This window comes from Lichenostomus cassidix, chromosome 3, assembly GCF_008360975.1.
Source record: "Lichenostomus cassidix isolate B80296 chromosome 3, HeHo_3.0, whole genome shotgun sequence".
Lineage (NCBI taxonomy): Eukaryota > Metazoa > Chordata > Aves > Passeriformes > Meliphagidae > Lichenostomus > Lichenostomus cassidix.
In genome coordinates, this window is record NC_139483.1 from 103846163 (window position 1) to 103862025 (window position 15863).

Sequence of the window (15863 nt, forward strand, 5' to 3'; positions counted from 1 at the left end):
CCAGGAAAACATAATAGAACAATATGATTATTTTTGTATCTCTAATTTCTAATTGTAAACTCTATTGTTTAAACAATAAACCTGGGGTGATCTGGATAAGATAGTCCACTTATTATGAGATTTATCTTAGGCAGAGGTGCCTTTACTCCTCATTTTTAGAACTCTGAAATGTCCTATATTTCTGCTGTCACCACTCACTCAGACCTCCACGTAATCTACACCTCCCCTTTCAAAGCTATTTATTTAAAAGACAAACATAAATGCTATGACAAGGAATGCTGCAGTGTCTTTTAGAAAAGCAATTTTTATATACAATATTATATATTATTATTATTGTATTATTATTATTATTATATATACAATAAAAAAGCAATTATTATATACAATAATAAATGTTTCTGGCAATCAGAAATCACTGATGTATTTGTAAGTTTTCACAAGAATCAAGCTGACAGGGATGGAACTGAAGCACTGACTGTTTCCTCTTCCCATACATTTTAGCATGTCATGAACTAACCCAATCCCACAGGAGACAGTTTCAAAATATTTTGTTATGACATACTGTCCTTCCTAATAATGAAGAAGAGTAAGTTATCTATTTTAAAAACAGTTTTATGATATTCGTATTCAGAAACAATCTTAGCAAAACCAAGGACAGATCCCAGAATAGCTGTTTGGATTAAAAGTAGGATATGTGTGGATTAATTCTTCTCTCCCCATGTGGAATGAAAGCAGTTAGGATCATTACATAATTCTTTGTGAAGGTCAGGTGCTGCAAATGGATTCATTCCAGTCAGCACACAGAACCAACACCATGAATGTTCAGCTCTTCATCCCTTCAACCCCAGAAGGGATCATTAGGACAAGATGAATGTTTAAAGCCTTCTCTTTCTGTGTTGGATAGATACTCTCATCTTTTTCTTATCTGTGCTTCTTGCCTTACTTGAAGATAGGTGATTACCTGTCTTGGTTTTTTCTACAAGGAATTCAGTAAGACTTCCTTTAATTTTAAAACTCAAGAGAAGACGCTGATAATTCCTCTCCTCCTTTTGTATGGTATCCTACAGATTGCAACCTTTCCCTGTCATTTTCCTACTGCTCAAATCAAAGCAAATACATATTTACCATCTGCAAAAAAACAATTTAAGAAGTCTGCAGACTAATTTTGTTTATACTGGGTAATGAAAGTCCACATTATCCAGAAGCCATTCTTTGGCTACTATTTTTCAGTATGGCCCTCAGTTGTTACAACAAAGAATAACTTTGCCTTATGTTCCCTGCCCTCAAAACCAGCTTTCCTAGATGTCGGAAGTTGGCTAGAACTGTGATTAGATATCTGAGTTCAACAAGGTGATCATTCACACAGCACTGTTCTACCTCCTGGCAGGCAGCTGGCAGCAGAGCTTCATTTATGATATTCTGAGGAAACCTTTTACTTTATTCTACACTTCATCCTCCAGTGAGGGCAGAAGACACTTTTAATTTTAGGTTTTCATTAACTATTTTAAAGCATATACAGACTCACAGCAGAATTTTCCTGATAAGAAAACACTTCTGAGCACACAGAGACATATTTTGGAACACACCTTGTCCAGTAGTTTGATAAAGACAAAGAACAACCCGAGGTTCACTTTTGTGGTTTTGTCTAAGTCAAGATTTGTTAAGAGACAAAGCTGCACAGGAAAAAATTATTTTTCAATTATATTTTATTTTTGTCAAAAAATATAAAAATTACTTATTAGACTTTGTTAACTTTCCATACTGGACAAAACAGCAAACATATTTAGAGATTTCCTCATGATAATGACAGGGAAGGAAAACATTGGGAATAACGACACAAAATTTGTAAAATTCAAGAAAGTGAAAAAGATGAAAATTCAGAGTTAGCTGTATTACTTCCACAGGACACTGGGAAAACCCCCTGAGATCTAGTACTAATCAATGGGGATTGTGTTGTTTCAACAGCATTTTAAAACATCTGCAATTCAAATGTAAACATTGAGTAGGTTTTGCAAGTTTGCTGAAGTGTTCGATAAGGATGTTCTGGGATATTGCAACACTGATTTCTGCTTTGGGCTTTTACGTGCTTCCTGATTGCTTCCAATAACCTATAGTGACTCTTCATGGCTCAAATGTTATCAGAGGACCTCACCTCTGAGATTGGCAATGTTTTATGCATACTTTCATAGTCATTTCACTATTACACTTTCCAATGTGGATATCAAGCCTAGGTGGAGGAAAAAAAAAAAATCACACATCTCCTGAGCAAATAAGGTATAAAAATCCCCACCCAGTGTCAGAAAAGACATATTCTTTCACTGGCTGAAATTATGCAAATTTCAAATAAATTTTGGAACACCACCAAAAGTAGCAAAAAAGCTTTTCTTTCCTTTCAGAAAAATGTAAGAAAGCTCCAGCATCCTATTGTCCCTGATAGATTGTCTAGTTACACGTTCTGTTTTTCCTTCCCCTCACAACTCCATCCTACATCCCAGCACAAACCTCAGGCAAGTGGGACATACTGTGTCCCACCATGAGTAACTGCCTGTGGTTAAGGCACACTGCAGGGAAATGGTACACATTTTTAAAACCAGCTCAAGCTGCAAGAAAACATTTCTGACTGCTCTAGCCAGAAGATCATTTTATAACAGCTGCCATCACCACCGTAATTTAGGTAGGAAAAAATATCTTTAAGAAAGCAGTAGTAGGAGTCTGCCTTCAGGACTGACTTCAGCCTCAATTACCAGGAAAATATAACCATACCCACATTCTGCTGTAGTATTTTGTACTCAGAAGTGCCAGGCTGGTCCTTATCTTGTACCTGAGGCTGCTGAATTGCCCAGTCTGAGGCAACACTTTATCTTCACAATGTAGGGAATGCTAACACAACAGAGAACTTTGGGTTCTAGATTCCAGTCTGAGGTTCCAATCTTGCAAGGATCTAACTTCTTTAAAAGATCTGGTCTTATTCTTTCCTCTCTAAATAGGGTACTAATGAAGCCTTATCTTAGGTAACTCTGCCTATTTAGACTATGGATGTAAAATCTGGGCAAAACTACATAGATAAACTAGACGTTTTATCCAGAAACATGAAATTTAAGTTCTATCAGTGATAGACCTGTATAACTTTTGTTCTGAGTAGCTCTTAAAAATACTTTACCCTGATAAAACCAGTGTTTTCCCTGTAAAATCAAATTAAGAGCTCCTGTAAATTTCAGGGTTAATCAAAGTAGCTAGGATATCACTTTAAACATAAATTGTACAGATCGTAATATAATAGCTATATTTGTGGAAATACTACATCTCCAAGTATTGAAAACCCAGCTTTTCTCTCTCTTAACTTTGCTAAGTGTAACTAGGGTGCACCAATCCTGACATTTTGGGGGGGAAAAAAGGGGCAAAAATTGAAGATAATCCCTTAGAAATTATTACAGACAGCTGAAGTCTTTCTCAAGTGCAGTTACCATCACATTGATATTTACAGGAGTGTGCTTCAAACCAAGTTTCTTCTTGTGACTACCTCAGCTTGCACTATTTGTAAAAAAACCCGAAGAAAATAAAAAAGCAACACCGCCTCCAACCCCCCTAGAAAAGAAAAAACCCCTCAGGTGTACGTGCGAAATCAAATGGGGCAGCACTTTGCACCCTGTTAAGATGTACTTTTCTCAAACCCAGAGAATTTCCTTCTGCTAACGGGAAAGAGTAAGAGCTCTCGAGTCCTCCTCAGGCAGCTCCAGAGCTTCTGTGACCCACAGGTACTTTTCCCGAAGCTCATCTTATAAATACGAAACACCTGCAACGTGCAAACGCACAGGAAAAACAACAACCATGCAAGCAAGCAAGCAAACAAACAAACAAAGCACAGCTCCAGAGGGAAAGCGAACCACACCACAGGGTCCCGGGGGAGGCGGGACCGGGACTCGAACCGGCCATTTCAAACCCTCAGCCCCAGCTCTCACCACGCCCCACCAGAGAGGCGCGAAAGAGGCGGGCGATGCCGCTGCGCACGCGCGTTCGCGGGCAGCACGTTCCGGCCGTGCTTCGCGCCGCCATTTTGGGGGTGCGGCGCTCCCGCGTCCTGTCGGCGCTGCGGCAGCTGAAAGGCGCTGGGCTCTGCTCGCGGATCGGCTTGCCGGCCGCAGCCTCTGCCCGTGCCCGGCTGCCCCTGTGCGGCTGCCCCTGCCCGGCTCCTCTAGGTGAGTGCGGCGTTAGACCGCTCTGGTCAGCGCGGCTGCTTTGGAGCGCAGGCAGCTCAGCCTGTGTTTTGCGCCCTGCATTTGTTTGCATTTTAAAACCGTTTTGTTATGCCGTGAGTTGTCTGTACGATTGTGGTACATGGTAGAAATTAGGCGTTTTGATGGCTGAAACATTACAAGCAAATAGAAATGTGTGAGCACTGCTGCTTAGAAAGGTGGTAGGTTGTCTGCATGGTGTTCCTCTGACTGACGTGCTTTTTTGAGCTTCAATGAAGAAAGAGTAGCCAGACCATGCTTTTAGGTGGATTCAGTTTTGTAATTTTGTTTTTTGTAATCTTAAGATTGTGGTTAAAGTAAGTATGAGGAACTCTTGCAGGGTGTGTTTATTGGGCAGGAGGAGGATTTAGATAATCTCAGAATGGTTTGTGTTGGAAGGGACCTTAATGTTCATTCAGTTCCAATTTAGGGACACCTTGCACTGGACCAGGCTGCTCAGAGCTCCATCCAGCCTGGCCTTGGACACTTCCAGGGATGGGACATCCACTGCTTCTCTGCACAGCTTGTTCCAGTGCCTTACCACCCTCACAGTAAAATATTTCTTCGTGATACCTAATCCAAATGTACTCCCTTTCAGTTCAAAGATATTCCCCTCTTTCCTGTCCCTCCATGCACTTGCAAAAGGTCCCTCTCCAGCCTCTTCAGGTGTTGGAAGGTGCTGTAAGGTCTCTATTCCTTTTTCAGGCTGAACAGCCCCAGCTCCCTTAGCCTATCGGCACAGGAGAGGTGCTCCAGCCCTCTCATCACTTCTGGACTCACTCCAGCAGGTCCATGTCTTTTCCTGTGCTGGGACCCCAGAGCTGGATGCAGCGCTGCAGGTGGGGTCTGAGCAGAGCAGAAGGGCAGAGTCAGCTTCCCAGACCTGCTGCCCACACTGCTGTGGGTGCAGCCCAGGTTGTGTTTGGTTGCCTGGGCTGTAAGTGCACAGTGCTGGCTCACATTGAGCTGCTTGTCGACAAACACCCCGAAGACTTTATCCTCACACCTGCTCTCAATAAGAGAAATAGGACAAGAATTTAGTTTACGTGTATTTTACTAATGATTTTTTATCATCTTTCCTTGTAGGGATATACAGAGTTGTTAATAAGTGGGCTGTGCTTCCTTTAGAAAGCATGTTGTGAATGAGTAAGACTTAAGTAGTGGAAAGGTGAGTAAACAGCAAAAGGCTATTTTTTAAGCTGTAGGATTGTGGCTGTGTCAGTGTCATGCTGTTACTCAGGCTGTTATAACAGGCAAGCAAATGTTAATGCATAAATTGTTTTAATTTTTTACGTGTTAGTGCAAATAGGGTGTTGTTTCAGTGAAGGGCCTGGGGGGAAAGGGAGCAGAGAGTCAGTCATGCCCCTTCAAAACCTTGAGTCTGTGTAGTGATCAAGTGTTTCTTCCAGGCAGACAGAACCAATTCTTGAAGACTGGTATTTTTCATTAAAAAAACCTCAGATTTCACTTTTTGTTGCAAGGGAAAGTAGAAAAAAGGGACCTTGTTGAAGCAGGATTTGGTACTGCTTTTTCTGGGAGGGTTTCTTATTTTGGTGGCTGGTGCTTTTGGTTTTCTGTGGGTTTTTTGGTTGGTTTTTTTTTTGCTTGGTTTCAGAAGTTATGCATCCTTAATCCTTCTGCTCTACTGTTTTACTGTAGGGTTGCTCACTTATTTATTAAGTTTTCTTTTTTAAATCTTTTTTTTTTTGTGAACTACAATGATAGGGATACATTTTTTTTCTGAAAACAGCTTTTGTGCTTACTAGCTACTTCATGTATGCTTGAGATAAAAACTATCATGACAGTTTCACTGAAGATTTTTTGCAAGCTGAGGCCCTTGCCTTAATAACTTGTAGTTGAAACTAGAAGTTTAAGTTCCAGCTTTACATAGGAATTCATAAATCAAGGTTATCTTTGTCCAGACTATCCTTGACTGTTTATCCATGGTCTTTGCATTTGATGTTGTCTACCTCAAATTACTTCTTTAGAACAGCAGTTTATTTAATGAAATTGCTTGATTAAATTGTGGTTATGCACAGCCTTTTTAAACAATGTGAAGTCACGGATTCACTGAATCATTGATGTGTGAATTGACCTGGAAGCTGGGCTTGAAGACTGGATTATAGATTAGAAAAGTACCTGAAGGTTTTGAAGATATTTAAACTGTCAGAATTGGAGTGTTGAGACAGTACAAAACACAGCTGGCACAGTTGTTACTTGATGAGCAGTGTGGAAATGTTGCACATAGGTGATAAGCCCAGCATGTCCTTGCAATTACAAGAGCCTTAAATATGCTGTTGGTACAACTGATAATGTACAGACAGCCAGAGTATGTAAACAGTAAAGCACAGAGCTGTAAATTGTCAGTGATTTGAAGAAGTGATTTAGACAGAAAAAGCAGGGTGAGTAGGGGATGAGTCCTTGGTGCTTTACATATTAAGGGAAACAGACTGGAATAGCTCTGTGTTACTGTGGGAGTAACATTTTGGTTAAAAATTAATCTCAAATGATAAAACTAGTTTGTAGACACACAAGTGAATCCAGGGGTATTTTTTTTTCATGTTACCTGAGCATGTCTTTACTAAGAGAATTGTGTTGAGTGTATCCCAGTTGCCTAAAACATGAATTTCTTAAATACTTAGTACACATTTTAACCAGAACTTTAATAATATGCTATTAAACCGTTTTGAAAACAAATGTCATGTAAGGAATTAATTGCAAAGAAAAAAACCAGAAAATTATCAGGATGATCATACTCCTTTTCTTTGCACACAGGATGGAATCTCTGACTCCTTCACCAGACTCAGTAGATAAGAAATTGAAGATAACTCATGTAGAATGCCATCCTGAGTGCTTGGTTATAGTGTTCCAGGCTCAATGCAACGCAGAATGTGAGTTTGACTATCACATACTACAGAAAGAAATACAGCGTGTGTTCAAAGTAAAAGATGATATTTGTGTTGGTGGATCTTGCTTGGTGGAAGACACAGAAGGAGAATGGCATAGAGCAAGAATTCTGACAAAGAAAGGGAATATCTGTGAGGCTTTTCTTATAGACACTGGACACGTGTTGGCTGTTGAGGAAACACACCTTGCTGCTGCTTGTGATGAATTGTTTCAGCTGCCTCCAAAGGTGGTTTTGGGTGTTTTTGCAAGCATACTTCCTCTGGGAGAAAAATGGGGTCCAAAAGCCATTAACTATTTTTCATCTCTGGTAGGATTACAGATCACAGGTCATGTGAAGGCTGTTACACCATATCAACTGTTTATTCTAGAAGTTCCTAAGATTATTACTGATGTTCTTGATCTGCAGCTAGGTAAATTTATTGATGGAGATTCATTTTGTCTTGTTGTAGAAACTTTGAGAGCATTGCCCCAAGGAATGCTTTGTAAGAGAATGCCACAACTGTTGAAACAGAAGTATCCATTCAGGGAGTTGCTTACCTTAAATAATTCTGAGAAACCAACAGATTTTTGGCATGTTCCAGATCAACTCTTTCCATGTCTACCTGTTGGCAGTAAAGAAAACGTAAAAATAACTGGTGCAGTAAGCCCAAATAAATTTTATTGTCAGATACAGAAATGGCAGAAAGAACTGGAAGATCTGACAGGAGCTATGCAGTCACACTATGAAGCTCTCAGAGAAAATACTACATCTTGTGATAGTTTAGGGCTGCTCTGTGCTGCCAAGAGGCAAAATGGACAGTGGCATAGAGGAGTGATAAAACAACTTCTTTCTGACCATGTGGAGGTCTGGTTTATGGATTTTGGCATTACTGAAGCTGTGCCACCTAGCTGTATTCAGAAACTTAAAGCTGAGTTCATGACATTAACAATGATTTCATTTCCATGTGCACTGTCTTGTTTTGGTAGTCAGGATGAAACAACAATAAAATTTCAGCTCAAGGAACTTACACAGGCCTTGATAGGACAAACTTCTGTGTGTGTCCATGTTGATTTATACAACAACACTGAACGCTTGTATTATATTACACTGCAAAAACAAAATCTTGAAATTAATGCTGAGCATCCAGAAAACAGTAATGAAACAGCTGCACCATGTGTCTCCCCTTTGGAAACAAAAACCAGAAATACTGCACTAAACCAGAAACCAAGTCCTGAGGGATACAATTCATATAAGAATTACTCTGGAAACAAAGATACAAAACCCTGCTTACCTGAACGGGCTAATTTGTTCTTCAGCCACCTGGAGAGAGAAGAGATGCACATGAACTCTTTTTATGGAGCCTTTGTAGTATATGTCATAAATCCATCTGACTTTTGGGTTCAAACATGTAGATACCAGAATGAGTTTCAGGCCTTGATGAAGAACATTGCCCGCACATACAGTCAATGTAGAGATGATGAGATGGTCCTTGAAAAGCCAGAACCCGGGTTGCTGTGCTGTGCCCGGTATAGCAGGGATGGCTGTTATTACCGGGCTGTTGTCACAAAGGTGTTTCGTGTTAGCGTTACTGTTCATTTTTTTGATTTTGGAAATACAGATACAATACCTTGTCACTGTGTGAAAACATTGCTTCCTGAGTATTCTGATTTACCAGCTTTAGCTATGTGTTGTTCCCTTGCTTGCACATTTCCTGTTGATGGTGTGTGGGTTAAGAAGGAAACTGATTTCTTTAAAAATGTGGTGTTGAACAAACCGCTGCTGCTTCATGTCATTGGAAAGCAAAACAACAAGTACATTGTTAATGTGCAGTGTCATACTGGTTTCCTGCAGGGAAACGTTGCCACGTGCATGGTTCAAGCTGGTTATGCTGAATATCGGGTAAAACCACCAGACTCTGTTCTAAGAGCAGCAAAAAAGGGGCACAACTGGAACCACCTCAAATGTAAAAAAGAAAAAATCAATGCAGAGAACACCAGTAATATTTGCAAAAATAAGGTGTCTAAAAATGGAGACATACTTCAGAAGGAAAAGTCATTAAATTCGCTGCCAGTGCCTAGAGAATCTGTTGTGCCATCCTGTGTTGGAGAAGGCGCTGTCTCTAAAATGCATAAATTGGTATGTGAGGAAAAATTAGTTTATAAAGAGCTTGTGTTTAAACCAGGAGCTGTTTATGAAGTAGTGTGTTCTTGTGTTTTTTCCCCATCAGATTTTTCATGCCAGCTGCAAAGCAAACTGCCAGAGCTAAATAACTTAATGGGACGAATTCAGACTTACTATAAAGATCATACCAGTCCCTACAAAACAGGACAGGTTGCCTGTGTTGTTAAGTGTCCCAAAGATGGAAAGTGGTACAGGGCAGCTGTTGTGCAGCAGGTATCCACAAGTGAAGCTGATGTGGTTTTTGTAGACTATGGTTATCGGGAAAGAGTTTCACTTAAAGATCTTCAGGGTGTTCTTCCAGATTTCCTAACTCTAGAAAGTCAAGCATTTCGATGTGGACTTAAAAATGTAGTCTTTCAGACTGACTCACTTAATTGGTCTGAAGTGCATAGACAATTTGAAGACTTCATTTCTTCTTCTAGAGGACCACTGACTTGCACCATTTATGCTGTTGTTCTTGTGAGCCCCAACTGTTTATGCAATGTAGTTGACTTGCAGACTCCATTTACTAGTGTAGAGGAATTCCTCCGAGAACACGGTGTCACCCAGTCTGGGTGTGTTGGACTGAGAAACCTTTCATCTTTGGGTTCTCTGTACAGCTTTTGGTACTCGTCTTTTAATATAAAAATTGGGAGTGAGGAGGAGGTTTATATAACTCACATAAATAGTCCTTCAAAATTCTATTGTCAGCTTAATCGAAACACTAAAACTCTTGAGGCATTGATGAAGAAGGTTAGTGACGTAAGTAAAATGTCAAACAATGCAAACTGTCAAGGCAGCAATACACGACTATGTATTGCCAAGTATGTGGAAGATGGGCTCTTTTACAGAGCTTTGGCTTTTCCTGTGGAATCGACAGCCTTTTTGTCAGTTGATTATGTGGATTTCGGAAATAAGAGTATGGTGGAGAGAGACCAGTTGATGCCTATTCCAGATTCTGCCACTGATCTACTATTCACACCCATGCAAGCTATTAAATTCTGTCTGTCAGATCTTAGGGGGACAGAATTTCCAGCAAGAATTACTACATGGTTTGTGAAAACATTCCTTGGTAAACTGCTGAAGGCTGTAATTTTATCCAGAGAATCAGATGGAAAGCTTGTTGTGGAGTTGTATGATGGACAGCTTAAAGTAAGTCAGAAAATTAAAGAAAAGGTATTGGAAGAGTTGGCACAGGAAGGCCATATGGAACAATTTAGCAGTAATGAAGGAGGAATATGTCACATGGAAGATCACAAAAAAATTAATAAAGTAAGTGTTAAGGATCCTGAAATACATAAATTGAAAACTGAAGTGAAATGCCAAGTCTATGATCAATGTTACAGGGCAGATACTGGTGAAAATTTTGGAGATGAAGAGCAAACTGCATGTAGCTCACTGAAGTTAGGTAGTGGATTCTCAAAGCAGCAAACTTTACAGGACAGCAAAGAGCAAGGTTTTAGAAATACTTTTAGTGCTGTTCCAAAGAGCGGAAAGGAAACTTGGATTGGACAACCTGCTTCTCACTCACTCTCTTATTCAGCTTTAAATTCAAAGGAAATAACTGTAAATGCTCTCTCTGAATCTCATAATGAAAGACCAAATTGTACAGGTCAGCAGGAGAGGAGTAATAAAAATATACCTACATTATCCAGTCTTCCTCAACGTGATATTCAGGTGAATACTGAAGTAGCAGGTTATATTTCTCATATGAATAGTCCATCAAGTTTCTATGTTCACTTTGCAGAGGATGAAAACTTAATAATAAAACTAGCAGACGATTTAAATGAAAGCTTGGAGAATGGAGGTCATGAAAATTGCTTAGATAAGCTCATGGTAGGGGATCTCATTGTTGCAGAGCACAATGTTGATTGTTTTTACTATAGAGCAGTTATTAAAACTCTGAAATCAGGAAACTCCTATGAGGTAGAGTTTATTGACTATGGTAATACTGCAATTGTAAGTTCGTCAAAAATCTGCAGGATTCCAGAAAAGTTCTTAACTCTGCCAAGGTTTAGTGTTCATTGTTTCCTTAGCAGTGTAAAAAGTGTTGCTGGTGAAAGCTGGACTAAGGCAAGTGCTGCTCATTTTGCAAGAACAGTAAGTGACAAGCCAGTAGCTTGCAAGTTCTTACAGCAACATGGAGAAAAATGGGAAATAGATGTAATTTGTGATGGAGAGTCTTTGTCTAACAGCCTTCTGCAGGAAATAGATGGCATAAGGTGGAAAAGCACGTGGGTATTTGATTTGGAAAAGAAGCATAAACCAAATGGTAATCCTCGAAAGTCTAAGAATAGTTTAGGTGCTCAAGATAAAACCAAGGCTGCTAAGATGAAAAATACTTCTGTAAAACCCGCAAGTATCTGTCATCAGGTTTTAAATTCTGGACAAGTAGAAGCAGCAGAAGTAGTTAATATTTCAAAGAATGGAGAATTTTATGTACAGTTAGTTAAAAATTTGCAAATACTACATGAGTTAAATGTAATGCTTGACCAAGAAGCACAAAAAAGTGATTTGCTTAAAGTGGATGACATTGAACAAGGACTGGAATGCATTACAAAATCTGAAAGGAACTTAAAGTGGTATCGATCAAAAGTGATAAAGAAGTTTGTCAGGGAAAAGTTAATGCTAGTTTTTTTCATGGATTATGGCACATGTGAAGTAGTGTCCTTAAATAATGCAAAGATGCTCAGTGATGAGATTAGAAGTATTCCTAAACAAGCTATTTTTTGTAAGTGGGTTTGTTTTAAAAACCTGAAGAAAATTAATTTAGACCATGTAGTAAATGCACTCCTGGATTGTGAAATAAGGATCTTGTTTTTGAGATACTTAAAACCCTCTGGTATCTGGGAGGTCGATATTTTAAGAGGACAAGTTATGCTTCAGGAGTATTTGAACCACCTATTAAGTCACTGTTGGACAACTGTCAGACCAGAAAAATGTAGTAATACAAACTGTAAGGAGTCTGGTACGTCATTCAAGATAAATCCAGTCATGTGGATGCTGCTGCGTAGTGGCAGAACATATCCTGGGTGGGCAACTGCAGTTACTGATCCTTCCAACTTCAGCATCCAGTTTGAAGTCTTCTTTGATTGCATGCGGAACTTGTCCTTGCTGCTCTCTGACCTTCCTGACAACTTGCCGGCTCTGCCAGCAGAACAAGTGATGCCTGGTGCTGTCTGCTTGATCGAGTTTGGGCTGGAAGCAGAGTGGTACAGGGCAGAAATTCATGAAGTAACAAGTCAGTCTGTTGTGCTTACATGTATTGATTATGGCTTTCTCAGGAGCATCCCTTATTCTGATATCCATAAACTTAAAGTTGTTCCCGAAAGTCTGTTATACTTGCCACGCTTGGCACACTCTTGCTCTTTGCATGATACAGTTCCTGGCAAGGGGGATTGCTGGAGTGAGGAAGCTATACTTCTCTTTCAGAAGCTTCTTCATAAACCACGTCTGATATTTCATTTTATCCACTATGGCTCTGAAATGAAGTTAGAGGTAGATGTTCTGTGTGAGGATAGCAATCTATCTGATGCCTTAATTGCTGCAGGCCACGCAGTCTGCTCTCAAAGTAGGTGCTGCCCCATTCCAGTTGACAGACTTTAATCAGAAAAAAGAATTGCAAGTGAAGTGGCCAGATTCTAATTCCTGTGCTTCCCTTTGTGAGCCAGATTATAATTATGATGAAAATTCTGATTTTGCTGACAGAAGTCAGGCAAAGAAGAGAAAGAAAAAAGCTGTTTGAAGCACAGTATAAGCTATAAAAAAGTTTCAAAGAAGGAACTCTGGTAAAGTGGCTGCTGGAATATCATTAACAAAGGATCTAAGTTCATACAACATGGAAAGAAAAGAAAACCTATAAACGATGGACAGTAATGTGAAGATGTTGGGATTTCTTCAGCATTATGATGACAGGAAAAGTAAAATTTTCATAATACAGAGTTAATCTGCTATCAGACACACTGTCTAAAACTTGTGATTCTGATGTTCTACAGTCTGGAAAGACAATGTGTGAAGCTGCTGTCAAAAGAATTAGCTGAATAATGAGTAAGTAGTCTGCAGTTAGAGAAGCACTACTTCAAACAAAATTAACCAAACAACCTTTTTGTTGGAATGCTCTTGAAATTTTTTGTGTATATATGAAAAAACTTCATTTGCAGTAACATCTGGTTTACAGTAGTGATGTCTCCATGTTTTGCATATTCGGAAAACAAAGATGCCAGACATATTTTTCTCTTTGTTTCTAATTACAGAGTTTCCGCATGAGAACAGTTTTTCTTGTTAGGAGAACTTTTACTACTATTAAGCCAAAAACCTGGATCCCCATTTATGGGAGAGACATGCATTAAGCTGTTTTCAATTAGCTCTTGATATACAGGTGCTATTGTCCCTTCTGAAGGTTGTTTTGGTATCTGAGTTGCATTATTTTGGGGTTTTTCACTCTGCCGAGTGTGTGTTCCACTGATCTCTGTCCTTCATCTTCCTCCCCATCTGTCAGAACGGAGAGAGGGTTTTCTCCAGGTACTTGGTCAATACGCTGTCAAGTAAAAATATTGTTTGTATTTTAAAGGGAAACATTCAGAGCCTTTTCTTTTTTTTTGCCTTTGTGGGAAGAGAAAATTTCAGAACTGAAAAGTGGTGGTAATACTGTATATCTTGGAAGGGCAGGTTTTTTCAGATGAAGTCTGAAAAAACAAGAGTTTGTCAGGCATGAAGTATGAGGTGTTTTCTTTGCGTGCTCTGTGATTGTTTGAATTTTAATGAGAAAAGGAGTACTCTAATGATAAAGAGCACATCTAATGCATTTCTAAAGAAAACAAGATTTAACAACATACATCCCCCTTGCACCCCCACATATCATGATGTATTAATTCGTGTGTAAACCTGAAAGCTATATCTGGAAAATATAATTTAAAAAATTTTTTTTGAGAAATAGAGACATGTCTGGCAAAGTCAAATAAGAGGTGAGACAATGCCAGCTGATCGTTAAAAGGCTCACTCTGCTGGTGAATTATTCTTAAAGCTTATAATATTTTCAGTGTACAAATGAAAAATGCCCATTACTAAAAAATCAAAAATGTGTAAGATGAAATGTTTCACGTAAATACTATTTAAAATATCAATAGTGTTATGTTAATATTTTGATTAAAAAGGGGGGTTTTGTAATAATTTGTGATTAACTGTTTTCTTTATATTGTACTATTCCTTTATATTTCATAATTTCAAGTTTTTCCTGCTTAAAATTGTAAGTTTACCTGGCATGTTCTTTGTCAATAGTTAGACATACTACTGTCTGTTAGTATAAGACGCAAAGGTTGTATTGTGCAACATTACTCATGTTGAGTGATGACTTTACACTTCCTGCGCTGGTTCATTGTAGTGCCGTGTGGAGACACTGACACTTAAGTGTTCATTAACACTGGTTCTAACTTCTGGCTGTCTTTCGGTTGAAGAAGTAGGAGCTTGGGCATCTCTTCTTTTTAAAAATCATTTGGAAACTAAATGCAGACCTGTTGTGTACAGTAACACACGACTTGCATGTTTTAAGTTTGATTTTTTTTTTTTTTTGCTAATATGTATTGTGCTTTAACTTGTGTGTAGTTGTAGAATATTGCTTCTCTAGTGTTACAAAATGGAGTCTAGAAATGATGTATGATTAAGAAAAAAATCAGCAACTGTATGTACTATTTTTTTGTTCCGCAAACGGCAAATGTTATTTATTTGCAAGAAAGTGTGTTTTATTTTAAGCTTGTAATGATCCTAACTCGTGATACTAATTTGTTTCCTGAAGGTCTGATACTCAAAACACTTCAAGTGAAAATCAGATATTTGAAAGTATTTCAGGATTATTCTACACCTGTAAATATAAAAAATGTCCTGTTGCTACTGTCTGTGTCAGGTCTGGCTGTGTATTTTATGCCCAGTCTTCTCTCTCTGGTGTGTACATCTGCTCTTCCCAACCTCAGCTGTAACAGCATTTTTCTTGTAAGAAGGAGAAGCTATACTTATAACCTAGTTGAAAGAAGTTGTCAATTATTTAGGATGTAGAAGTTTAGGTGTGTTTTTCTATTTGTTTTAGAGTGAGCATATTGCTGAACAAATGCAGTACTTTGTGTAGCAGTAAATTTTTTTGCTAAAATTTAATTTGAAAATAAGGTTTATAATTTGTGATTTTGTATTTATACTGTCATTGATTACTGTGATTATTCTTATTTTTTAATTAATGGAAGTCGTAGAGAACCATTTTCATTTGTTTGAAATTCAAAATGTTTGTGTGTATACTGCCTTTTTGTCATGAATAAAATAAGTACTAAAAATAAATAATAAATAAAATGCTTATCTCCTGTGTGTAACTTGCCTTGCCTAAGACATTTTGAATATTTAGAAGTTTTCTGTGACCTGTGTTTTTGGTGAACGTATTGGAAAATACCTGAAGCTACATCAGTATGTTCTGTGTGGGACTTCCAACTTTGCACTACCTGCAGAGGAAATGTGGTCAGACTTGAGCCACCAGAAATTGTGGGCTTGAGAGAAGGAGGATAAGATAATTAAGGATTCATGTAGGAAGAGAGGTAGAGAAGGAA

At 38.6% G+C, this 15863-nt stretch overlaps 1 protein-coding gene across 1 annotated transcript; it reads left to right on the forward strand.

The window, feature by feature from the left end:
- Positions 1–5316: 5316 nt before the first annotated feature.
- TDRD15 (tudor domain containing 15) lies at positions 5317–15583 on the forward strand. The gene is made up of 2 exons (XM_085056967.1): positions 5317–5400; positions 7008–15583. The coding sequence occupies exon 2, from the start codon at positions 7009–7011 to the stop codon at positions 12883–12885; it is 5877 nt and encodes a 1958-aa protein (XP_084913093.1). The 5' UTR covers positions 5317–5400; position 7008; the 3' UTR covers positions 12886–15583.
- Positions 15584–15863: the final 280 nt, after the last annotated feature.

What these genes read in the sequence shown, in the direction of transcription:
- TDRD15 (XM_085056967.1), top strand. Translation starts at nt 7,009, where the DNA reads ATGGAATCTCTGACTCCTTCACCAGACTCAGTAGATAAGAAATTGAAG.